The sequence below is a fragment of the Schistocerca piceifrons genome, chromosome 5 (assembly GCF_021461385.2).
Source record: "Schistocerca piceifrons isolate TAMUIC-IGC-003096 chromosome 5, iqSchPice1.1, whole genome shotgun sequence".
Lineage (NCBI taxonomy): Eukaryota > Metazoa > Arthropoda > Insecta > Orthoptera > Acrididae > Schistocerca > Schistocerca piceifrons.
The window spans coordinates 257,030,039-257,057,331 of NC_060142.1; the positions used below are offsets into that span (position 1 = coordinate 257,030,039).

A 27,293-nucleotide genomic window follows, 5' to 3' on the forward strand; every position below is an offset into this window, starting at 1 on the left:
GAAGCTGGGATCCCCCCCCTTTCTGTTCGGCGGTCCCAGCTTCTGGTGTCTTATGCCCTTACTATCTGTTCTTCTCCCGCTCATCCTTCCTATTCTATCCTATTCCCAGACCATGGACGTCGCCCGCTGACTCCCGCCCTCGGGCGGGTTTACCGGTTGGACTGCGCCTTGCGTCTCTTAACCGTGATTTTCGGCTTCCTTCTTTGTCCTGTCTTCCTCGCTCCCTCCCCTCCACCCCTCCTTGGTTAGTTCCTCGGCCTCGAATTCGGATGGATCTTCGCCGCGGTCCGAAAGATTCCATCCCCCCGGTGGTGTTCCATTCCTTTTTCCGCCAAATTTTATGGGAGTTTCGGGATGCTGTTGTTTTTTACACTGATGGCTCTAAATCTGCTGATCATGTTGGGTATGCCTTCACGTCCTTTGTTGGAACGGAAAATCATCTACTGCACCCTCATGTGGGGTGTTTACTGCGGAATTGATGGCAATTTCCCGGGCCCTTACCTTTATTAAATAATCCCAACACAACCGCGTTTTGTTATGTACGGACTCGATGAGTGGCCTTCTTGCTATTGACCGGTGTTTTTCGCGCCATCCCTTGGTCTCTGCCATCCATGACCATCTCGCTGATCTTCACCGTGCTGCTTGTTCCATTGACTTCCTATGGGTCCCGGGCCATGTGGGTATCCCGGGTAATGAGCTCGCTGATCGTTTGGCTGGGGGAGCAGTTACTTACCCCCCGTTTTCTGTCACCCCTCCTGCAGCGGATTTACGGCTTCACATCAAATCCCACTTTGCACAGTCATGGGCCAATTCTTGGGGGGCTACTCCACTGTCTAATAAACTTCGTGCCATTAAGGTGAATCCAGGCCCATGGCGTTCTTCCTTTCGCCTCTCCCGCAAGGACTCAACCACGCTGTGTCGTCTCCGCATTGGCCATACCAGGCTGACCCATGGTTTCCTTTTGCGTGATGAGCCACCCCCGCTATGTGGTTGTGGAGCCTTCCAGTCAGTGGCCCACATTTTGGTTGAATGCCCCCTTCTTTTGGCTCTGCGTGCTAAGTACAGACTCCCCCACACTTTACCTTTGATGTTGGCTGACGATTCCCGGATGGTCTCTCTGGTTCTAGGTTTCCTCCGGGAGAGTGGTTTTTATTCTCAGTTTTAAAGTTTTTAATCTCCCTCTGGAGTTGGGGCAGGGCGGTGAGTGTTTGGGTGTCTCCCACTGTAGGCAGTGTTCAGAGATTCCCGATTCACCTCCCTGACCGGAATCCTCTTTTCTTTCCCTTTTACTCTGTTTTTACCCCTTCTTTTTAAGGCTTGGTTAGTTTTTCTATTCCCATACGTACTTTCTGCATTATAGCAGTTGTACCTTTTAAGTCACAGGTGGTCTTGGCTATGCTGCTTCAGCATAGTGTTGGGTTCGTTCTCTTGCCAACTTCCCTCATTTGTTTTTACTATTGACAACGTGACTGCCCTTTTACGTTTCCCCTTTTTCCGTTTTATTGTTCTGACTTTTCTGAGATGTCCCGTTAGCAGAATGGAGTCTATTTGAAACAAGGGACTGATGACCTTGCTGTTTGGTCCCTTTAACCTCAAACAACCAACCAACCAACCAACCAATTGTTCCCTTATGCTCTCCCTGAAACTCTCTACAACCTCTGGTTTAGTCAGTTTATCCAGGTCCCATCTCCTTAAATTAGCACCTTTTTGTAGTTTCTTCAGTTTTAATCTACTGTTCATAACCAATAGATCGTGGTCAGAGTCCACATCTGCCCCTGGAAATGTCTTACAATTTAAAACCTGGTTCCTAAATCTGTCTTACCATTATATAATCTATCTGATACCTTTTAGTATCTCCAGGATTCTTCCATGTATACAACTTTCTTTTATGATTCTTGAACCAAGTGTTAGCTATGATTAAGTTATGCTCTGTGCAAAATTCAACAAGGCGGCTTCCTCTTTCATTTCTTCCCCCCCCCCCCCCCCCCAATCCATATTCACCTACTATGTTTCCTTCTCTCCCTTTTCCTACTGACGAATTCCAGTCACCCATGACGATTAAATTTTCGTCTCCCTTCGCTATCTGAATAATTTCTTTTATCTTGTCATACATTTCATCAATTTCTTCATCTGCAGAGCTAGTTGGCATATAAACTTGTACTACTGTAGTAGGCATGGGCTTTGTGTCTATCTTGGCCACAATAATGCGTTCACTATGCTGTTTGTAGTAGCTAACCCGCACTCCTATATTTTTATTCATTATTAAACCTACTCCTGCATTACCCCTATTTGATTTTGTATTTATAACGCTGTATTCACCTGACCAAAAGTCTTGTTCCTCCTGCCACCGAACTTTCTTTCTCCTGATAAGTTATCGCCGGGAATTCCCAAACCTCTGCTATTGGACTGTACCAAAATAATTTTGTATAAGTCATTTGCAGTATATTTTCTATCGGAATACAAAAACATAACTGAAAATTATTGTTCGAAAAAGAGATGATGTGTTGAAACAAATGTGTTTCTTTCCCCAAATATTGAGACAAAAGCGAGTACCAAAAACAGACTTCGGAAGATATTTCAAATCGACTACGTACTCTGATAGAGAACTCAATTTAGAATGCTAGCATTTAATTGCGATCAATATCGTGCGCACCGTTCTCATGTCATGTTTCTCATTAATTTGAAAAATACGGTTTCGGGAAAAAGGATTGGATCACATTTTTCTGTAGTTAAGCTAAACATATTTCCAGCCAGCGCTTCCTGGACCACACAGCAACCCTTCTAGATCCAAAAGAGGTCTATCTCCTTCTCAGCCACGAAGGTCCTGCGAGTTTCTTCGGAGGCTTCTGTCATTTGCTGCTCTGCTCGCTCCACACGTTTTTCGTCCGCTTTTGTGCAGAAGTTGTAACAGGCTCGTCCGATCTCAAGCTCAAAACCTTTCATAATTTCCATGACGCCTGTTACGCCGTCGTTGAAAGGACATGCTGCCACATTGGCCACGATGTCTACAACCGTTTTCTCGCTGTGAATGGTTAGACCAGACACAAGCGCAAAATTTTCGTTGGCCATTATTATCCTGGTGCTAGAAGAAATATCGTCCTCAGATTTAGCAGGAAGAGGGGGGGAGCTGCTGCGTAGATTTGGTCACATGACTTTGGGCCGATGTTCTTGATTAAATTCTAAACCTCTCCAGAGTGACGTAGGTTGCAAGTATTACGTTGAGAGGAAGAGGCTGGCACAGCAGAGGAATTCGTGGCGGGCGCCATCAAACCAACCAGAAGACTGATGACAAAAAAAAAAGTGTCTCATGGAGTGATGGCGATCTGCACTGTTGACATTACACAGTGCGTTGAATGATACCTTCAGCAAGGTGACTACCCACACACAGCCGAAATTGTCAACAGGAAATTCAAACATAGGGCTGTTAGCCACTTGCATAAATAAGTATAAAGCAGAAAGCATGAGGGAGAATAACGCGTAACATATTTTTGACATGTCTGTGGCCGCTATAGTAGAACAAGTTAGAACGAAAATCTACAGGGAACGAAAACTAAGAGCATTCCAATATTGTGTGTTTGGGGGGGGGGTGAGGGGGGGGAGGGGGGGGGGCGGGAGAGGTACGTCAATATTTCATGGGAAACGATACTTCCGCAGGCAGATGTATTCACATGCATCACTTACAATTAACTGCCAAACAAAAGAAACCTTCCAGAATGAGATTTCCACTCTGCAGTGGAGTGTGCGCTGATATGAAACTTCCTGGCAGATTACAACTGTGTGCTCTTCCTAGAAGAGCTTCTGTGAAGTTTGGAAGGTAGGAGACGAGGTACTTGCAGCACTGAAGCTGTGGGGACGGGTCGTGAGTCGTGCTTGGGTAGCTCAGGTGTTAGAGCACTCGCCCGCGTAAGGCAAAAGTTCAGAGTTCGAGTCTCGGTCCGGCACACAGTTTTAATCTGCAAGGAAGTTTCAAAAGAAACCTGACACTGAATGCATTTTCCTCTTCTTAGAGCATAGTCTGCCTTAATTAAGCGAGACAGAATAAAACTATGTACTGTCCCACTAATCAGAATCAGATTCTGTCCATCCACGGGCAGTGGAATAACAGTGACAATTACCAGACGTCATTAAACGATGTCGTAAATAACTGACAACCGTCCGTGAGCAGGGCCTTCTTTTGATCTGATCTCCAATCAGAATGGCCACACTCCCTCATTTCACCGAAACAGGGGTTGCCATGAAAGCTCTTCACTCCGTCGAACCGCTTGGACTACAAATTTTGTTAATATCTCACACGTTATGCTTGTGGTACCCTCACAATAAAGAGGGACAGTAATGTTCTTTTTATAAACATACTGTTGAAAGTGGCAAAGATGGAAGAAATAACTTTCAGGTACTTTCTCAGGATTCCATGGCCAACAAACAAACGAATACATGAAGCTTCTAGCAAATAAAACAACCATTCAGCAGTCGTATCTGATTTGAAGAAAGGAAAACAGTACGGCTTTGAAAGAAGAGTGGGCAGAGACATGATGGCAGAGAGGCAGTCACTAGTGTGACGCCACCCTGCTCCTAGCTGAATATCGGGGTTTATGGACCGGACATGCGGTAGACGATATATCGAACGCCACTGACAAGGATGCGTTTGGATCATGGGAACTTTCCGACATCTCCACAGGATAACCGTAAGAGAAACATGTTTGTTACCAGGTGATTTACATCATTCATTTCGTGGGAACATTATGGCGATGAGCAATGATCTTTGTGCGATAGACTAATCACATTCAATTACCAATTTCCTATTGATGTCATCAAAAATCAACGCATGAGGAGAAGCAAACATTTACAAATCACTGACTTAAGAGATTTTAACCTAAACATAGTTACTACGTACTTCGTATCTACTATCATAAATTTGCTATCGTTACATGCACTGCGAATATAATATTGTGCTGACTGCATAATACGTACACCAACGGCTAATAAAAGGGAATAAGAAAGATACAACGCTCTATCCAAGCAAACATCATAGAGAAAATAAAGAAAATAAAAACCAATAAGAAAAGGAACACATGTATGTCAAATAAGGAAAAATTACCCGAACAGCCAAAGATGTTATTAAACCAAAGCAGGAGAAAAACAATAAAGTAAATAACTAGAGTTTCATCGACCCAGCAAAAGAATCTCGGTACTTGTCTAGAAAGGTGATTCAGAATCTCATACGAAATTGCAGTCTGGACGAATGTTAAATTATCTCGGATGCAGTTGTTACACAACTTGCCTTGTGTATTCTCGATCATCAGTTATTAGCTAAGATGTGCAACTGTGTTTTCCCTGCTCTGTTTCGATTCCGTATTTATCCTCTTGTCAGAATCGAGGACAATATGCTAATTAACGACTTACGAAAGACGGTTAGTGTTAGCATTACTTGTCAACAAGTAATGAGCTGCACTGAAACTCCAACTGTTCATTTCTTATGAAACTGAGGGACGGTAAACAAGATTATACAGGCGCACAGAAATATTGCTATGAATAATGGGTTATTTATGTGTCGGGGGGACTAAAACAACGAATAACTAACATGTACAAAGAAGAAAAGAGAATTAACAACGAAACGATAGAGCCATTGGATGATTTTTTTTGTATGTAGGGCAGCTGAAGAAAAGGCATGGACAGCAAAAAAATTAACATTATAGAAATGATGTAGAGTGCTTTTAATAAACGAAATAGTATTTACAAAATTAGGACTACCGTATATGTGGAAAGGGGACCCTATAAGCAGTACGTGATTTCTTTTTTTGACGTAGGACAGGGAGACGTGGAATTTTTAACACGAAAACCATTCATAAACTGGAGGTTGTTCAACGAATAATTGAGATATGGATGTGAAAAATTACTAGCAGGGACAATAAAATATAGAAGTGGGTCCGAGATCCAACTTGAGTAAAAGAATCGTGACTAAAATGGAGATGGGCAGGACATGTAGCAAGGCAAATGGAACGTATACGGAAGTACTTAACTGGATTCCAAGGTAAAAGAAGAACCCGAGAAAACAGCTTAATAGAAAGTAGATAGATAACATAAAAAAATGTAGGACCAAAATGAATGTATCGTGCGGAAAAGTTTGGATGACTTTAGCGAACTGTGGATGCCAAATGTTTATTATATAAGTGAATAAACGCGAGCGTGTTAACAAGTAGGGATTTAGCTGTTTGTAGTGAGAAGCAAATAATCTTTCTGAGAAATACAACTGATCCATTGTACGTAGAAACTGCTATCGTGACAAATTTCTATTGTTGAGACAGAATTTCTGTGTGAACTAGAAATAAATTTCTCACATTCATAGTGTATATGGTAGTTTAGTGTAGATCATGAAATAGGAATGTTGACTGCGACTACCTCGAGTAGTAAAAAGTCCGTACTGTGATTTTAAATGTTGTTAACGTCGTCTGTGAGCTCCTAAGGCAGTGGGTGCCGTTCTTTTGGCAATGCTCGTCTCAGAAAAGCAAGGAAGACTGGAATGCGAGCAAAAACGCTTTCTTAAAAGTTTTCCAGATACCATATGCAACAGTAAGGTAGAAATACAAAGCTGACAATTTTTTTCTTTACCGTTCATGCATGGTGCGATGCATGGTTGTATAATCTGAACTAGGATCTGTATAGGTGTAGGAGACACCAGACTTTCACCTGGAGATTCCTTTGCGCCCTGTTTGTCAAGCAAAGCATCAGATGGCTTAGCCGTAGTGATCTTGTTTATCGACCGCACTGATTGCTCCACGTTTTCTCCAGTAGATTCTGTTTGCGAAGAGACAAACAAAAGAGACGAGTTTGTCAACCGCGTTATAAACAGTGGGAGCCTTATAGAAGTACAGCAATAGGCTCTCAGACGAGCTCCCTGTGATGCCACGGCGAGAACTTATCTGTGTACCGAGGTCGGTTATTAGAATTTTGTTTGCAATAAAATCATGTGCTTTTGCACTGAAAAATTCCTTGAACACATTATTTGTGTGCTCTTGTCCGCTACAATATACTACTGGTCATTAAAATTGCTACACCACGAAGATGACTCGCTACAGACGCGAAATTTAACCGACAGGAACAAGATGCTGTAATATGCAAATCATTAGCTTTTCAGAGCAGTGACACAAGGTTGGCGCTGATGCCGACACCTACTACGCGCTGACATGAGGAAAGTTTCCAACCGATTTCTCATACACAAACGGCAGTTGACCGGCGTTGCCTGGTGAAACGTTGTTGTCACGCCTCGTGTAAGGAGGAGAAATGCGTACCATCACGTTTCCGACTTTGATAAAGGTCGGATTGTAGCTCTTCGCGATTGCGGTTTATCGTTTGGCGACATTGCTGCTCGCGTTGGTCGGGATCCAATGACTATTAGCAGAATGTGGAATCGGTGGGTTCAGGACGGTAATACGGAACGCCGTGCTGGATCCGTACGGCCTCGTATCGCTAGCAGTCGAGATGACAGGCATCTTATCCGCATGGCTGTAACGGATCGTGCAGACACGTCTCGATCCTTGAGTCAACATACGGGGATGTTTGCAAGACAACCATCTGCATGAACAGTTCGACGACGTTTGCAGCAGCATGCACTGTCAGCTCGGAGACCATGGCTGCGGTTACCCTGAACCCTGTAACGCTGAATCACAGACAGGAGCGCCTGCGATGGTGTACTCAACGACGAACCTGGGTGCACGAATGGTAAAAACGTCATTTTTTCCGATGAATCCAGGTTCTGTTTACAGCATCATGATGGTCGCATCTGTGTTTGGCGATACCGCAGTGAATGCACATTGGAAGCGTGTATTCGTCATCGCCATACTGGCGTAGCACCCGGCCTGATGGTACACGTCTCGGTCACCTCTTGTTCACATTGACGGCTATTTGAACAGTGGACGTTACATGGATCTACCCTTCATTTGATCCCTGCGAAATCCTACATTTCAGCAGGATAATGCACGACCGCATGTTGCAGGTCCTGTGCTACCTTTCTGGACACAGAAAATGTTCGACTGCTGCCCTGGCTAGCACATTCTCCAGATCACTCACCAATTGAAAACGTCTGGTCAATGGTGGCGGAGCAACTGGCTCGTCACAACACGCCAGTCACTACTCTTGATGAACTGTGGTATAGTGTTGAAGCTGCATGGGCAGCTGTATCTGTACACACCATCCAAGCTCTGTTTGACTCAATGCCCAGGCGTATCAAGGCCGTTATTACGGCCAGAGGTGGTTGTTCTGGGTAATGATTTCTCAAGATCTATGCACCCAAATTGCGTGAAAATGTAATCATATGTCAGTTCTAGTATAATATATTTGTCCAATGACTATCCGTTTATCATATTTATTTCTTCTTGGTGTAGCAATTTTAATGGCCAGTAGTGTAGTATATCGTTCTTCAGAAGTCACACACATTTATTAGTGTGTATGACTTCTGAAGAAGGCTACGTTATTATAGCAGAAACCATGGTCAAGGTTTAAAATAAACATAATTTAGTGCAACTGTGAGCTGTTTTTCATTCGAGACAATTTCTAACGGTTGCTATTGTCGCTGCCATGATGAAAATCATGAAAACTTCTTTCACAACAAATTCCGAACGAGGGATATTCCAGGATGCGAAACAGCATGTCAAGGTCTGTTGACGGCTTCATTCTCACAGTTGGCGCTGAAGCAAAAACCCTGCATTAATTAACTTGGCGAGCACGTGGCTTTGGGAACTGGAACTTCCAAGGCCGGGGCACGCTAGTAATACGTCATCACGGCTTCTGACCTCAAGTGGGAAACAGAAAAAAGAACAATTACACTGTATCAGCGAGGAAAATCCCTGAAAATACATGCTTTTATATTGTACAGCTAGATAAAGCTTTTGATAACTTTTCTAGCTCCAGTGTCTGTGCTATCACTCACAGACAGAACAGAAGATCCGTGCAAGAATAAGTTGATAAGCTTGGTAAACAAACATATGAACCAACATTTTCCTTAAAAAACGGCACTTTTCAACATAAACTCGATCGAGAACGTCGTAGTTGGTCTTGTATCACTCTAGTTTATTTTAATTTTCTTAAAAAAGAAATTTACTACCAACCCTATACAACACTTGTCTACATCAAAAAAGCTTCATACCACGAACGCTTTTTACCCGAAAGCATCTACATAGTTTTAGAAACAGAAAAAAGTAAAATTTGATGAACATATGGTACAGAGTGGATGAAGAACTACTGCAAAGCCAATCCCATGGAGTTTTGGTGTCTCAGCGACTGATGTCCGAATTGGTAGTATGTAGTGCTACAAAACCCTGTATTCGTCGCGTCTGTTTTATTCCACTAAACAAACACTTTGATAACTTTGCTCAATGAAAAGTGTGTTACAGTGGAAGGTAAGATAAGGAAGAAAAATTTACATCTCTATCAACTCGTGGTTAAGTGAAATCGCCGCACGGAGTGGCCACGCGGTTAGAGGCGCCATGTCACTGACTGCGCGGCCCCTCCCGCCGGAGGTTCGAGTCCTCCCTCGGGTATGGGTGTGTGTGTTGTTCTTAGTATAAGTTAGTTTAAGTAGTGTGTAAGTCTAGGGTCCGATGACCTCAGTAGTTTGGTCCGTTAAGAACTCACGCACACGCACGCACACGCACGCACACGCACGCACGCGCACGCACGCACGCGCACTTTAAGTGAAATCCTGTTCTATTGACTGATTCGGCGTACACGTTTCTGCCACAGTAGAGCGCTCTCCACTTGCAAAAATATTACTTTCCCAAGATTGACTATTCTGTTCGAACTCACTCACCTGCTGATCACACGCACCCTGATGTGTAGTTCGCTGTCACAATCCCATTTTGTTTTATGTCTTTTCATGGACTTGGAACTAAGACTGGCGTAGCATCGATCTTCCTCAGTAAGGAAGATAAGGCACCGCTGCGTCTAAATGAACATAATCTTAATGTCTGATTACCTCATCACTTGCCGATACACTGTTCTGCACAATTTATGAGTTTGGTGTTGCAGTTCTCGCAAATTTTAGTGCACTTGACGACTCACGCGATGTCTCGAGGCCAAACATCCTTAACAGCAAACAATGCAACGAATGTGCTGAAGAACCCATCTGCCGATACTCCGACAGTACCATCTTCCCCCCTGCGGGTCCGGGGGTTAGAATAGGCCCGAGGTATTCCTGCCTGTCGTAAGAGGCGACTAAAAGGAGCCCCTCCCCCTCAAGGGGGTAGTTAGGCCTGCATCCGGAGACGGACGGTTCCACGACCTATATTTGCGGTCATTTTGTTTTTTCACTTCTCGTCTCTTCCTTCCTTTGGTTGGTTCATTTCTTTGTTCTTCTCCATCTCACTGTCTTCCTTACTCTTTCCCTTGCCTTCTTCTCCTTGCCTTCTTCTCCTTGCCTTCTTCTCCTTGCCTTCTTCTCCTTGCCTTCTTCTCCTTGCCTTCTTCTCCTTGCCTTCTTCTCCTTGCCTTCTTCTCCTTGCCTTCTTCTCCTTGCCTTCTTCTCCTTGCCTTCTTCTCCTTGCCTTCTTCTCCTTGCCTTCTTCTCCTTGCCTTCTTCTCCTTGCCTTCTTCTCCTTGCCTTCTTCTCCTTGCCTTCTTCTCCTTGCCTTCTTCTCCTTGCCTTCTTCTCCTTGCCTTCTTCTCCTTGCCTTCTTCTCCTTGCCTTCTTCTCCTTGCCTTCTTCTCCTTGCCTTCTTCTCCTTGCCTTCTTCTCCTTGCCTTCTTCTCCTTGCCTTCTTCTCCTTGCCTTCTTCTCCTTGCCTTCTTCTCCTTGCCTTCTTCTCCTTGCCTTCTTCTCCTTGCCTTCTTCTCCTTGCCTTCTTCTCCTTGCCTTCTTCTCCTTGCCTTCTTCTCCTTGCCTTCTTCTCCTTGCCTTCTTCTCCTTGCCTTCTTCTCCTTGCCTTCTTCTCCTTGCCTTCTTCTCCTTGCCTTCTTCTCCTTGCCTTCTTCTCCTTGCCTTCTTCTCCTTGCCTTCTTCTCCTTGCCTTCTTCTCCTTGCCTTCTTCTCCTTGCCTTCTTCTCCTTGCCTTCTTCTCCTTGCCTTCTTCTCCTTGCCTTCTTCTCCTTGCCTTCTTCTCCTTGCCTTCTTCTCCTTGCCTTCTTCTCCTTGCCTTCTTCTCCTTGCCTTCTTCTCCTTGCCTTCTTCTCCTTGCCTTCTCTGGTCTCCGCCTCGGCGTTTGAGACAGCCTGTCCTCTCTCTCCCTCTCTCTCTTCTTTTTCCTCTTCTTCCTTCCTCCCGCGCTTGAAGGCCGACCCACGCTTTCGCACGCGTAGCCGGTGACGGGGTAACGCGTAATTCCCCGCCCTGGGTAGACAAGTAAGGCACGCACGTACCCCCTGGTAATGGCCAGGCCCAGGGAGGGGTGATTGCTTGAGCATGCTACCTTCTGACCATGCCGATTGGTCCCTCCGTCTGTTTCTCGGGAGGTGTGACCTGAGGTGTAAACATTCACCTAAGGCGGGAGTGCCCTCTGAGAGGGTCCCCACAAGGAAGGAGCGCGTCATCGGAGACGCTGGCAATCATGGGGGATTCCTCCGCAATGGATTTCTCTTCTTCTTCTCTCTCGACTTCTGCCCACAAACGGAAACTTGACCAGCCACCAGTGACAAAAGTACTACCGCCTGCCCCACACTTCCTCGTAGTTTCTCGATCTGAGGACGGAAAGGATTTTTCCTCTGTCAACCCTTTCGTTATCCAGAAGGACGTAGATGCCATAGCCGGATCTGTCAAGTCTTGTACCAGGTTGCGCAACGGTACCTTGTTACTAGAAACTGAGAGCGCCTTTCAGGCACAAAAACTGCTTCGGGCCACACTTCTGTACACGTTCCCTGTCCGGGTGGAGGCTCACCGCACTTTGAATTCGTCTCGTGGTGTGGTATATACTAGATCACTCGACGGATTGACTGACGGGGAGATTCAGTCTTTCCTCGCTGAGCAGGGCGTGACGGCTGTCCATAGGGTCATGAAAAAGGTCAACAATGACCTTGTCTGGACCCGGACACTTTTCTTGACCTTTGATAGTGTTCAGCTCCCGTCACGCATCAAAGCGGGCTACGAGGTTATTTCTGTTCGCCCCTATGTCCCGACACCTACGCGCTGCTACCAGTGTCAGCGTTTTAATCACACTCGCCAGTCTTGTTCCAATGCGGCTAAATGTCACTTCTGGCAGGGATGCCCATGAGGGTGACTGTCCGTCTCCTCGTTGTGTGAACTGTCAGGGTGGCCATGCAGCGTCCTCCCGCGACTGTCCCATCTACAAGGAAGAAAGCTGTATCCAAGAAATTCGGGTCAAAGAGAAAGTGTCAACCTCGGCTGCTCGCAAGCTATTTGCTAGTAGGAAGCCCACCTGCTCCCAGCGGGGAAATACAGTACTGTCCTCGCCTCTCCTCGGACTTCCATGGAGGTGGCGAGGCAGACATGCGATCTGACCTTCAGCACCACGGTCGTCCGTTCGGCCAGTGCTAAGATCACAAGGTCGACGTCTCCTCTTCCTCCCGTCACCCCTCAGACACAAGCACCTTCATCAGCTTCAGATGCACGGGCCTTCAAGAAGGAACCGTCCCGTGCAGACTTCCTACGTACCTCGAACTCCCAGCCGTCGACCAGTACTTCCACTAAACGTCCTTCCAAGAAGGCTCATAGGAAGCACAGTTCTCCTTCTCCGCCACGGCGCATTTCTTCTCCTGCGCCACCCAGCGGTTGCAGCCCCAGGCCGTCATCCGTTCCGCCTGGCCGCACCGTTGGTAGCCGAACATCTGGCCGTTCTCCTGCAGAGGAAGCTCCCCCTCCCGGCCATCTTAACAAGATGGCCGATGAACCTATAGAACCAATGGACGATGACTGTCCGCCTACTGATAGCGGCGGCAGCGCTCGCTCGAAGCCAGGCCCTCAGCGGCTTTCGAGGTGACTCCTTCTTTCATCTTCCTTTTTCTCTCACGATGGCACTTATTCACTGGAATATTCGCAGCATTCGCTCCAACCGAGATGACTTAAAGTTGCTGCTCCGCTTGCACCGTCCGCTCGTCGTAGCCCTCCAGGAAACGAAGCTACGCCCATGCGGTCAAATTGCCTTGGCACACTACACCTCTGTGCGTTTCGACCTATCCCCTGTGGTAGGTATTCCGGCTCATTGAGGAGTTATGTTACCGGTCCGGGATCATATTTACTACGATCCCATCACATTGCACACCGGCCTGCAGGCAGTTGCCGTCCGAATTACTCTCCCCACTTTTACATTTTCCATTTGTACCGTTTACACTCCATCGTCGTCTGCCGTTACCAGGGCAGACATGATGCAAATTATTGCTCAGCTACCTGCACCATTTTTGTTAACTGGAGACTTCAATGCCCACCATCCCCTTTGGGGCTCTCCAGCATCCTGCCCGAGGGGCTCTCTGTTAGCAGACCTTTTCAACCAACTCAATCTTGTCTGCCTCAATACTGGCGCCCCTACTTTTTATTTGGGACACATCTCGCACCTATTCCTATTTAGACCTCTCTATATGTACTACCCAACTTGCCCGCAGGTTTGAGTGGTATGCACTTTCTGATACATATTCGAGCGACCACTTCCCGTGTGTTATCCATCTCCTGCATCATACCCCCTCTCCGTGCTCAACTAGTTGGAACATCTCCAAAGCAGACTGGGGGCTCTTCTCTTCCAGGGCGACCTTTCAGGATCAAATTATCACAAGCTGCGATAGGTAGCACACCTCACGGAAGTCATTCTCACTGCTGCTGAATATTCCATCCCTCACACTACTTCTTCTCCACCTCGCGTACCAGTCCCCTGGTGGACCGCAGCATGTAGAGACGCTTTACGTGCTCGTCGACGTGCTTTACGCACCTTTAAACGCCACCCTACAGTGGCGAATTGTATCAATTATAAACGATTACGTGCGCAGTGTCGTCGTATTATTAAAGAAAGCAAGAAAGCCAGCTGGGCTGCTTTCAAAAGCACCTTCAACAGTTTTACTCCTTCTGTTGTCTGGGGTAGCCTGCGCCGGCTATCTGGCACTAAGGTCCACTCACCAGTTTCTGGCTTGACGGTCGCGAATGACGTCCTTGTGGCCCCTGAGGATGTCTCCAATGCCTTCGGCCGCTTTTTCGCAGAGGTTTCGAGCTCCGCTCATTACCACCCTGCCTTCCTCCCCCGAAAACAGGCAGAGGAGGCTAGGCCACCTAACTTCCGCTCCTCGAATCGTGAAAGTTATAATGCCCCATTCACCAGGCGGGAACTCGAAAATGCACTTGCCCGGTCACGGTCCTCCGCTCCAGAGCCTGATTCTATTCATATTCAGATGCTGAAGAGCCTTTCTCCTGCGGGTAAAGGTTTCCTTCTTCGTACTTATAATCGCATCTGGATTGAGGGACATGTTCCCGCATGCTGGCGCGAGTCTATTGTTGTACCGATTCCTAAGCCGGGGAAGGACAAGCACTTGCCTTCCAGTTATCGAGCCATCTCGCTTACCAGCTGTGTCTGTAAGGTGATGGAGCGAATGATTAACTCTCGTTTGGTTTGGCTGCTCGAATCTCGACGCCTACTTACCAATATACAATGTGGATTTCGTAGGCGCCGCTCTGCTGTTGACCATCTGGTTACCTTGTCGACCTTCATTATGAATAACTTCTTGCGGAAGCGCCCGACCGCGGCTGTGTTCTTTGATTTGGAGAAGGCTTACGACACCTGTTGGAGGGCGGGCATTCTCCGCACCATGCATACGTGGGGCCTTCGCGGTCGCCTCCCTCTTTTTATTCGTTCCTTTTTAATGGATCGACAGTTCGGGGTACGTGTGGGTTCTGTCCTGTCAGACACCTTTCGCCAGGAGAATGGGATGCCACAGGGCTCAGTTTTGAGCGTCGCTCTCTTCGCCATAGCGATCAATCCAATAATGGATTGCCTCCCACCTGATGTATCAGGCTCCCTTTTCGTAGACGATTTTACCATCTACTGCAGCGCGCAGCGTACATGTTTCCTGGAGCGCTGTCTTCAGCGTTCTCTTGACCGTCTTTACTCCTGGAGTGTCGCCAATGGCTTCCGTTTTTCTGCCGAGAAGACGGTCTGTATTAACTTCTGGCGCTACAAAGAGTTTCTCCCACCGTCCTTACGACTCGGTCCCGTTGCTCTCCCATTCGTGGAGACAACAAAATTTTTAGGTCTTACATTTGACAGGAAACTTAGCTGGTCTCCACATGTCATATTTGGCTGCCTGTTGTACCCGTTCTCTAAATGTCCTCCGTGTTCTCAGCGGTATGTCGTGGGGAGCGGATCGAACGGTCCTACTTCGCCTATATCTGTCGATCGTCCGCTCCAAGCTGGATTATGGGAGCTTCGTCTACTCCTCTGCACGGCCGTCCATCTTACGCCGCCTCAACTCCATACAACATCGGGGTTTACGTCTTGCGATCGGAGCGTTTTATACTAGTCCCGTCAAGAGTCTTCATGCTGAAGCCGGTGAATTGCCACTCACCTATCGGCGCGATATACTGCTTAGTCGGTATGCCTGTCGGCTACTGTCAATGCCCGACCACCCGTCTTATCGTTCCTTTTTTGACGACTCTCTCGACCGTCAATACGGGTTGTATGTCTCTGCCCTGCTACCCTCTGGAGTTCGCTTTCGTCGCCTCCTTCAACACCTTGATTTTTCACTCCCTGCAACCTTTCGAGTGGGCGAGAGCCACACGCCACCTTGGCTCCAGGCTCAGGTTCGCGTTCACCTTGATCTCAGCTCGCTCCCAAAGGAGGTTACCCCCGGTTCGGTATACCACTCCCGTTTTGTCGAACTTCGTTCGAAGTTCATTAATATGACCTTCATTTATACAGATGGCTCTAAGACCAATGACGGGGTCGAGTGTTCTTTTATTGTCGGCGCACAAAGTTTCAAATACCGGCTCCATGGCCATTGTTCGGTCTTCACAGCTGAGCTCTTTGCCCTCTACCAGGCTGTTCTTTACATCTGCCGCCACCGACATTCTGCTTATGTCATCTGCTCCGATTCCCTGAGCGCCATCCAGAGCCTCAGTGATCCGTATCCGGTTCACCCTTTCGTGCACCGGATCCAACGCTCTCTTCAGCAGTTGGTGGACGACGGTTCTCCGGTTAGCTTTATGTGGGTTCCTGGCCATGTCGATATCCCTGGGAACGAAGCTGCAGATGCCGCGGCCAAGGCTGCGGTCCTCCAGCCTCGGACAGCTTCCTGTTGTGTCCCTTCATCAGATTGTAGCAGGGTAATTTGTCGGCGCATTTTATCACTGTGGCATGCCGATTGGGCTGCACTTACGGACAACAAGCTTCGGGCCTTGAAACCTCTTCCCGCGACTTGGACGTCCTCCTCACGCCCTTCTCGGCGGGAGGAGGTCGTTTTGGCCCGGTTACGAATTGGACACTGCCGGTTCAGCCATCGCCATCTGCTGACGGCTGCGCCGGCGCCGTTCTGCCCATGTGGGCAATTGCTGACGGTCCGCCACATTTTAACGTCCTGTCCGGATTTTAATACACTGCGTCTTGATCTTGGCCTGCCATGTACTCTAGATGTCATTTTAGCGGATGACCCAGGAGCAGCTGCTCGCGTTCTTCGTTTTATCACCTTGACAAACATGTCTAAGGACATTTGATTATGCTGTTTTTTTTAATCCTATGCCTGTCAATCTGTCCTTTATCGTGTTTGCCCTTTTAGTTGCTGTTGTAAACTTGTGCCTCGTGGTGCATTCCTAACGTAGTCTGGGCGCTAATGACCTTTGAAGTTGTGCGCCCTAAAACCACAAAAAAAAGTACCATCTTTCTTGTACACAGAATCTCCAAGCTTTCTGGCTGCCCCTGCAGATCCACTAGCCTTACCCCTTGCTTTACCCAATGGTACCTCAACCAGTCCCATCAAATCGAGGCAATAATCACAAGACGGAGTTGCTGTCGCTAATGTCTCACTGATTTCAGCCTCATTATCTACAAACATTCGACCCACCTTACTAACACACTTTTAGACTGAACGTCGATCAAATGGTTCAAATGGCTCTGAGCACTATGGGACTTAACATCAATGGTCATCGGTCCTCTAGAACTTAGAACTACTTAAACCTAACTAACCTAAGGACATCACACAACACCCAGCCATCACGAGGCAGAGAAAATCCCTGACCCCGCCGGGAATGGAACCTGGGAACCCGGGCGTGGGAAGCGAGAATGCGGGCGAACGTCGATCAAAAACTGACTCGGCGCCCATCTAGAAACAACGCAAAAGACTACCATAGAATAAAACTTCTAAACCTACAAGCAGGTCAGACATGTAGATTACATCTTTCCATTATCTTATACAAATATGAAAACCTTATCTAAGCCATCCTCACCTTCGTCAGCGTAGCTTGGTCTCCATGGCCCTAAATTTTTACTACTCCTTACAAGTCTGAGAACATCGCATACATCTACATCTACATCTACGTGATTACTCTGCTATTCACAATAAAGTGCCTGGCAGAGGGTTCAATGAACCACCTTGAAGCTGTCACTCTACCGTTCCACTCTCGAACGGTACGCGGAAAAACGAGCTCTTAATTGTTTCTGTGCGAGCCCTGATTTCTCTTATTTTATCGTGATGATCATTTCTCCCTATGTAGGAGGACGCCAGCAGAATGTTTTCGCAATCGGAGGAGAAAACTGATGATTTAAATTTCATGAGAAAATCCCGTCGCAACGAAAAACGCCTTTGTTTTAATGATTGCCACTCCAATTCACGTATCATGCCTGCGACACTATCTCCCCTATTTCACGATAATACAAAACGAGTTGCACTTCTTTGTACTTTTTCGATGTCATCCGTCAGTCCTACCTGATGCGGATCCCATACCGCACAGCAACACTATAGAATAGGGCGGACAAGCGTGGTGTAAGCAGTCTCTTTAGTAGACCTGTTGCACCTTCTAAGTGTTCTGCCAATTAATCGCAGTCTTTGGTTTGCTCTACCCACAATATTATCTATGTGATCGTTCCAATTTAGGTTATTTGTAATTGTAATCCCTAAGTATTTAGATGAATTTACAGCCTTCAGATTTGTGTGACCTAACGCGTAATCGAAATTTAGCGGATTTCTTTCAGTACTCAGGTGAATAACTTCACATTTTTCCTTATTCAGGGTCAACTGCTACTTTTCGCACCATACAGATATCTTATCTAAATCATTTTGCAAGTCGTTTTGATCATCTGATGACTTTACTAGACGGTAAATGGCAGCATCAATCATCTGCAAACAATCTAGGACGGCTACTCAGATTGTCTCCTATGTCGTTAATATAGATTAGGAACAGTAGAGGGCCTATAACACTTCCTTGGGAACGCCGGATATTACTTCTGTTTTACTCGATGACTTTCCGTCTATTACTACGAACTGTGACCTTTCTGACAGGAAATCACGAATCCAGTCGCACAACTGAGGTGATACTCCGTTGGCACGCAGTTTAGTTAGAAGACGCTTGTGAGGAACGGTGTCGAAAGCCTTCTGGAAATCTAAAAATATGGAATCAATTTGAAATCCCCTGTCGATAGCACTTATTACTTCATGAGTATAAAAGGCTAGTTGTGTTTCACAAGAACGATATTTTCTGAAACCGTGATGACTGTGTCAATAAATCGTTTTCTTCGAGGTACTTAATAATGTTCGAATACAGTATATGTTCCAAAATCCTACTGTAAATCGACGTTAGTGATATAGGGCTATAATTCAGCGGATTACTCCTACTTCCCTTTTTGGGTATTGGTGTGACTTGAACAATTTTCCTGTCTTTAGATACGGATCTTTCTGTGAGCAAGTGATTGTATATAATTGCTAAATATGGAGCTATTTTATCAGCATTCTCTTAGAGGAACCTGACTGGTATACAATCTGGACCGGAGGCCTTGCCTTTATTTAGTGATTTAAGCTGCTTCATTACTCCGAGGATATGTACTTCTATGTTTCTCATCTTGGCAGTTCTTCTTGATTGGAATTCAGGAATATTTACTTCGTCTTCTTTGGTGAAGGAGTTTCGGAATACCGTGTTTAATAACACTGCTTTAGTGGTGCTGTCATCAGTGACTTCACCGTTGTTATCGCGCAGTGAAGGTATTGATTGCGTCTTACCACTGGTGTGCTTTATGTATGACCAGAATCTCAGTACCATCACTTATTAATTTATGTGGTATATATCTCTCAATTTCTGTTGATACTATCTTTTTGAAAACATTCCACAACTTTTCTACACTTACATGATCAGATCGGAAGGAGTGAAGACTGTCTCTTAAAAAGGCGATAAGAGCATTTTTATCAGCTTTTTCAAATAGATATACTTTGCGTTTCTTTTCTTTGGTTGTAGGTGTTACTGTATTCAGCCTAGCAGCAACTGCCTTGTGGTTGCTAATCCCTGTATTCGTCACAATACTCACTATTTGTCCAGGATTATTTGTTGCTAAAATGTCAAGTATGCTTTTGCAACCATTTACGCTTCGAGTGGGCTCATGAACTAAGTGTTCAAAACAATTTTCTGAGAAAGCATTAAGTACGATTTCGGATGACGTTTTATGCCTGCTGCCGGCTTTAAACGTATAATTTTTCCAGCATTTCGAGGGTAGATTAAAGTCACCACCGACTATAATTGTATGAGCGGGATACTTATTTGAAATAAGACTCAAGTTTTCTTTGAACTGTTCAGCAACTATATCTTTTGAGTCGGGGATCGATAAAACGATCCAATTAATAGTTTAGTCCGATTGTCAGGTATAACCTCTACCCATACTATTTCACACGAACCATCTACTTCAGTTTCGTTACAAGGCAAACTACTTATGACGGCAATAAATACTCCACCACCAACTGTATTTAATCTATCCTTTCTGAGCGCTGTTAGATCGTTTGAAAAAATTTCGACTTATTTCCGGATTTACCTACAACTATTTGAGCTTCAGTGCTTTCTATTAGGGCTTGGAGCTCTGGTTCTTTCCCAACACAGCTATGACAATTTGCCGTACAACTACAATACCAATCGTTTCTAGAACTAGCTTACTGTGTTTTACCTGCCCAGTTTTAGACGGAGGTCCCTTCTGTGGTACCCTGAGAGCCTCTAACCTAAAAAACCGCCCAGTCCCTTCCACACAGCCCCCGCTACCCGTGTAGCCGCCTCCTGTGTGTAGTGGACTCCTGACCTATTAAGCGGAACCCCGAAACCCACCACCCGATGGCGCAAGTCAAGGAATCTGCAGCCTACACGGTCCCAGAACCGCCTGTGCCTCTGATTCAGACCCTCCACTCGGCTCTGCACCAAAGGACCACAGTCGGCTCTATTGACGATGATACTGCAGATGGTGAGCTCCGCCTTAATCTTGGAAGCAAGACTGGCAGTCTTTACCATTTCCGCTAGCCGCCCGAAACCAGACATAATCTGCTCCAATCCAAAGCGACACACGTCACTGGTACCGAAATGAGCCACCATCTGCAGTTGGCTGCACCCTGTACTCTTCATGGCATCCGGAAGCACCCTTTCCACATCCGGAATGACTCCCCTCGGAATGCACACTGGCTTCCTTCCACTCCTTGGCAGCCATGTTCCTAAGGGGCCCCATTACGCGCCTAACGTTGGAGCTCCCAACTACCAGCCAACCCACCCGCTGTCAATGCCCAGACCTTACTGGCCGAGAAGCTTCGTCTGGAACAGTGTGGACGACTGCATCCGGCTCAGACGTCGTCAGCCACAGATAACGCCCGAAAACTGTTCGTCAAACGAACCAGGGAGGCCCTACGATCGGCCCCTCGGAAAGTTTTTCGCTGCCTGCCAGACTTTGAAATGATCTCCCGTCCGACCACGGGTGAAGGGTCAACCTCAGTGGAGGCAGTAACAGGGGCGTCCACGGCAGTGGACCGATTGGAGGACACGTGGGACCTGCTCGACGTCCGTCGCATCCCCGCGTACGGTCCAACACAGTGACGCCCCTTGTGTGACGGAAGCCAAATCAGCCTGGAGCAGAGAGCGAAGGGTCGCCAGCTCAGCTTGCATCTGTACACAACAATCACAGTTCCTATCCATTACTACAGTCGCTCCTGTTTGAAGCTCGTAAAAATATGTAACAAGCGAACGGTGTACTCGCCTTATTAGTAGCAGGAACTAGCGGTGCTGCTCTCGCTGACGGTCTAACCGACGCTGAGCTGTTCTAACCGTCACCTTGGCTTCCGTATCCACCGTCCTTCTCCTAGGCCTGTCCTATACACCATTCAGATTTGAAGAAACTTTGCAAATCTTCTGCCTCCCTGAAGAACATCAACATCCCTAGTCGTTGTTATACATTGAGGAGTGTGTCTGTGAGTGGGTGGTAGATCAGAGTTGAATACGAGAGTCAGACTGCTGGATAAATTGTCCTTTACTCAAGGAGAGGATGAGTTTTGTGACACTGCCGAATCATAGCCAGTGTGACAAGTGTTGATGCTAATTCACAGGCATTGTGACTAGTCGAGATGCGAATCACAGCATGACCATTGGTGATTGAAACGGCAAGTGAACTACGTGCTTGTGTAGTGGCAGGGCTACGCCATCAAACGTCACTCGCACAATGTCAGTTTTATTAAAATAAATCAAAATACAAAACATTGCCCAAAGCTTTACAATACGATTATAAATGCCAGCGGTATACCTATTAGCTTCCTTTTACAATCAGCTGAAAGTTGGGAAGACACAAAGCCGGTAACAGCTCACAGCACTAGACATACCGTTCTAATGAATCTGGCCAAGCATCCCAGTCATTAGCACCTGGAAAACGTATAAACAGAATACTTTTAACGAATACAGAATAACCAGTTCTCAAAAGTGGGCGTCTCTAGAAAGTTTTCCAAATTACACATTGCACTGCGCCACACCAGAAATATATTTAGAATAACCTGTGTTGACACTAACAAATATTCCAAACCCAATAAACAAGAATAAGTTGAAACAGTAGTGTTCGTATCTGACGCCAATAACTATTAAGTCTTCAATAATAAAATAACAATTCCTGACAAACCTAGTACAAGCGTAATAGGGTTAGGTTTAAACTTATTAGAAACAGTGCTGATGACGTAAGGCGAATCAAATAGACAAGGAATGGACCAACTTCGATTAGGACGAGCTACAATATTCATATAAATTGATGTTGAAACCGGACGCACTCGCTGAGCAAGATGAGACCAGTTGTACCACTCAAATCTATTCTCATCATGCACTCTGGTACTCAAACTAATTAATGAGCAATTTAAACCTAAGGCAAAAAAATAACTGGAATAACAATTTAACTGAAACAATAAATAATCAACTCTTTTCAAGTCACTCGGAACTAATACCAAACACCAGATGAAAAAGCCAATTGCAACTTAATGGGGAGTGGAGTTCGGTAAATACCACTAAACAGACTGGACTGCATATTAAAGCTGGCTCTGCGGCACAAGTGCACAGCAACGACCAATGCTCTGAAACGTACTCACCATGTTTAGTTCTTTTTGGTTGAGAAGGAACTGTTACAAGTAGCCACAGGTACGCCAATCTTCCTCGGGCCACGCCCCGCGACCTGTTGATTCCTTTGCCCCGTGTATAGCTGCCCACTTCGCCATCTGACCGCACGCTCGCATAAGCACTTGGCCACACTCTGCTCTGAAGACACCCACCCAGATGGTCTGCTCGGAGTGGAGTCGACTGTCCTGTTACCAGCTCGAAACTTCTTTCTTAACCGCCAGAGTCCACCACGCGAGCCTAGTACGCCTGTAAAAGGGCGCTCATGTCACCTCGGGCACCACACGTTAAGCTGTTGTTGTGTAACATTGAAACAATTTAACCTGGCGCAATATCGATAAGAGTCCACACGGCTCAATCTCGCTTTCCCCCATCAACCAGATACCCTGGGGGTGGGGTTTACAAAATTTTAAGTACCAGGACCAGTCTTCACGTGGCTTATGTATAATCGGTATTTTACTTTTGGACTGGTTCTCAAGCAGAGAGCTTATTGGATTGAGCACTTTTACAAACTTTCAAGATCCCACATTTCACGTTATATGAGAGAATGATGGAGAATAAGTTTGTCGGATGTGAAGGGCCTCTGACTCACACGCAGAAGGGTAATAAATATGTACTTGTCATCACTGATACCTTTTCGTGTTTCTTATGAATGACCCCTTGTTGAGTAGTAACAACTGGACTAACGATTAGGCTTCTTGCCAAAATCTTTTCCATATTTGGATCATCTAAGTACGTAATGAGTGACAATGAACCCGCTTGTGTTTCGAGGCAATTTAAGATATTTTTCGTTCAGGGCAGTATATCTCATATATCGATCATTCTTCATAACCTCAGCCTTCTTTCGCTGAGAAGGTGAATCGTAATTTGAAGTCTGCTCTACAAATATTGCATTTTCGAGCACAGACAAAACTGGACAGGTCTATCCCTTGGTTGAACCTAGCATTTAATACTGCCACTCACGAGACACGTAAGACGACCCTGGGACCTTTAAAGTTGAGTGTAAAACTTGACTGTAAAAATACTCACCGCAGTTAACCGCCTGGATGATAACTAATCCACAGGTAGGATGCACCGAGTACATATAACTCATGGTAATGCTGGTTCTGGTACTTAAAACTTTGTAAACCCCACTCTCAGGGTGTTTAGTTTAAGGGAAGGGGGAGGAGGGAGACTGAGCTCTGCTGCAGAGATGTGTGCGAGCGAATAGACGAACAACGGTTTAGCGACTGACCTATCAGATGAACCAAGGGGCTACAAACAACGTCTCCTCAACGACCATTCAGCGAATGTTGCTGCGTGCGGGAATTTTCAGCAGGCGCCTGGTTCATGCGCCCTCGCTGACTGCTGTTCAATGGCGACGAAGGCTGCAACTTGCACGCCAGTACCGCAACTGGGCGTCCACTAAATGGCAACAGGTGATCTTTTCATATTGTAATGGTTCTCTATTTGCGTGACCAACCTCAGTTCCCGATACCAGTAATATCGTACTACTTTTCTGCGAAGTAACAGACATATTTTTGTGACAATATTCACATTTGGTTTTATTAATGCGTAGGTACTCCGATGTATCGAAATATTACAGTGATATGGTTCTTGTGTGTATTCATTTCTGTAAGACTGTCGTAATCTTTGACTTACTTGTAACCGTTTTGGCGTGAATGCGCACAGAGCAGTCTTTGTTTCATTTTGCAGAAGTTAAGTTGTTATTTCGCTTTGTAAAAGAACAGTTAAGTCTTGTGTTATATATATTAAATATATATATTACATATTATATATACTAAATATATGAATATTGACATGAAAGTGTTTTCTTGATGATGTGACAAGAAGTATATATGAATTTACAAGAAGATTAATAAAAATGTGGATCGTGAATACCAAGTCAAAAATTATTTCTACCATACCATTGTTCTGATCTGGGATTGTTTAATCATTAAGAATTTCCTGAAAAATGCATTTGTTAGGTCTTCAAATATTGCTAAAATACAGATCTGGACCTTCCAGCAGTCAAAGTGGAATCACCCTAGAATCAACAAGATGAGCCATAACAACTTCGACGAAATCTACGTGGGAATCCATTCGAGATAAGTGCCAAAATTGACATTTTTTACAGTGACTTCATTATTTCCATTCTGACGATACCATCCACAGTCAATAACTTTGTTGTTGCCCAATAAGGCGAACATATGCTGCGTGAGCAACATTATTAATCTGATTGGTAACCTACTTTGCAAGTGGTGGTATTGTTAGAACATGAACCACGTCATATATTCCGTCGGACAGACGGCCGCTGGCGTGTACGGCGCGAAATGTCTGAAAGGAAACAAGGAGGGAGCTTTATGGTCTGAGAAATGTTTTCGTTGCATTCCCTGGGTGATCTCGTCGTTCTGGAAGGCACAATGGCTCAACAAAAGCATGGACCACGGCCACCCACAAATGGAGTTTATTTTTTCTTCTCGGCACGATGGCATCTGCCAGCAGCACAATGCAAAGTGTCACACGGTTCGCAGAGTAGATGCATGATTCAAAGAGCACCAGCATAAGTTAACCGTACCTCCATTGCCACCAAACGCTCCAGATTTAAACCCAATCAAGAATCTGTGGGACCACCTCGATTGGGCTGTTCAGCGCAGAAACTTAGCGCAGCTGGCCTTGGCGCTGGAGTCATGGCTCCACATCCCTGTGGACACCTACCGGAACCTCACTGATTCTCTCCCTGAACATCCCACGGCTGTCCGCGCAGCAAAAGGTAGTTATTCGAGCTTTTGACAGGTGGTCACAGTAATGAGACTGGACGGTGCATCAATTGACCAGCACTAAAAGACCATGCCGCTGTCTCACCCATTATGTACATCGAGACTGTTCTCCTGCCCTTACCGTTCGTAGAATTCGACGTTGGGCACAAATGTTAACTAACTTATTCGCTCACTACTAAAAATCAGAGGGGATGATGCAGTGGTAAGACAGTGGATTCATATTCTGGAGGACAAGTCCCAGTTCGGCCACACAGATTTAGGCTTTACGTGATTTCCCTAAATAACGTAAGGTGCATGCAGAGATGGTTCCTTTGGAGGTCCGATTTCCTTTCCCATCCTTCCTCTCTCCGAGCTGGTGCTCCCGCTCTAATGATGCCGTCGTCGACGGGTGGTAAACTCTAATCTATCTTCCTTCCTTCTTCCTCTCGAAGTTCTGCATAACATTCGTACTTGTATGACGAAAACGCAGTAGACGACTGCTCCATACACTGTCCTCATTTTATAGCCCTGCCCACCTTTTCTTCCAGCCTCACAAAAATCAAGTTCTTGTAATAAAATCAACAAGTTGTTCTTAGGTGTACTTTTCATTTCAGTCGTGAAATACAACTCATTACCATATTAAAATGGATCACTTACATCATCTCTTTTACCCTGTAATTCACAAATGCTCATTAAGATTTAGCGCTTCAATAACATAAATTTTATAAAATGTTATTGTTATCAGCAGCCGTTTTTGATTGTTTTTAGACGTGTAGTTGAAGATCACCTTTCTCTGAACTGACAGCTCACACTCTCGTCCTTGAGGGGTGAGGGGAGACACTATTAAAGAAGAAAAGGACAACTCTCGAAGCTGAAATTATTGCTGAAATCAGCAACATCAGCAATTACTCTGTCGAAGCAAAAGTAAAGTCCCGCGGGACATGGAATTGACAGTGAATGTACTCAGTCATTATCTCGCACTTTCCTCGTGCTTCCAAGAACTTCGGAAAGTCAACAAGACGGTTTCTCGTGAGCCCACCGAACAGTACATAACACCTCAGTTACAAGTTGACGCTTCCCCGTAGTTGCAGTTGCTAGAATTCCGTTCCAGCCTTAGCAACCACACGCTACGAAGATGAATTTCATGACATATTTCTTTAAAAATGAGATATCTGCGCCACTCTACACATTGGCTACGACCTCTTGGTAAAGTCACAAAGCTTGTGCTGAAATTGACTCATTATCCAAGAAAGACAATAATTATTACTTATTAGTGTCTGTCCTACAATTTAGTTTCACTATACGTTCACAATTATTTTAGAAACTGATGAAACAAAGAATTTTACGAATGTCTGCGCGATTCTGAACAACGATCGCAATATTTGAGGTGCGAATCCCCTGATGATAAATAAGTAGCAATTTTTAATGCACCACAATTATATAAAACCTCATGTGGTGACAACAGTGCAAAACTAGGAAATTCATATAACGAGCCTTCGTAGTGTGTGCTACGGTCACGAGAACTCCCGTGAATGAACTAACATATTTTCGATAGTTAGATTATATCTGTGAGGGAAATAGTCCCAAATGAATGACATGTCGAATGCATACGCTGTTCTTCAGTCGTGAATGTAAAACAAGTTTTTAATATGCCGTTTAGAAAAATATGTTGAGCAGAATCTCATCTGACAGTAAGAGAAAATCCCCTATGACTCTACATCCTACAGACGAACCACAAGAACAAGAGTCACTTTTCTGGTGCTCCTTAACTATTTACATTTACAGCTTTATCTTGCCAATCAGTGTAAAATGAGTAACAGATTATTTACTGTGGTTTTTTTGTTTTTTTTACCGTTCCATTCACTACTTAGTATTTCTCCGTGCATGCTATTATTGTTTAATTTTGTCTCTACGGGTCTGTGGGGAAGGAAATGGAAAAAACAAGTAGCTACATAGTATTCCTTTTTTTAATTATTTAACGTATTCCATTACATTTTAGTATTATATGTTACGTAGTGCCCACTATCATTTTCTATGTAGTAATTTGT

The 27,293-nt window shown here is 45.4% G+C and overlaps 1 protein-coding gene across 1 annotated transcript in view; it reads right to left on the reverse strand.

Annotated features, from left to right (window-relative positions):
- Positions 1–10,365: 10,365 nt before the first annotated feature.
- Positions 10,366–27,293, reverse strand: part of LOC124798928 (vicilin-like seed storage protein At2g18540) — a 33,501-nt gene continuing 16,573 nt past the window's right edge. The window contains exon 2 of the mRNA XM_047262461.1: positions 10,366–11,070. Within this exon, the coding sequence (XP_047118417.1) occupies positions 10,366–11,070 (705 nt within the window). The remainder of the gene's footprint in view (positions 11,071–27,293) is intronic.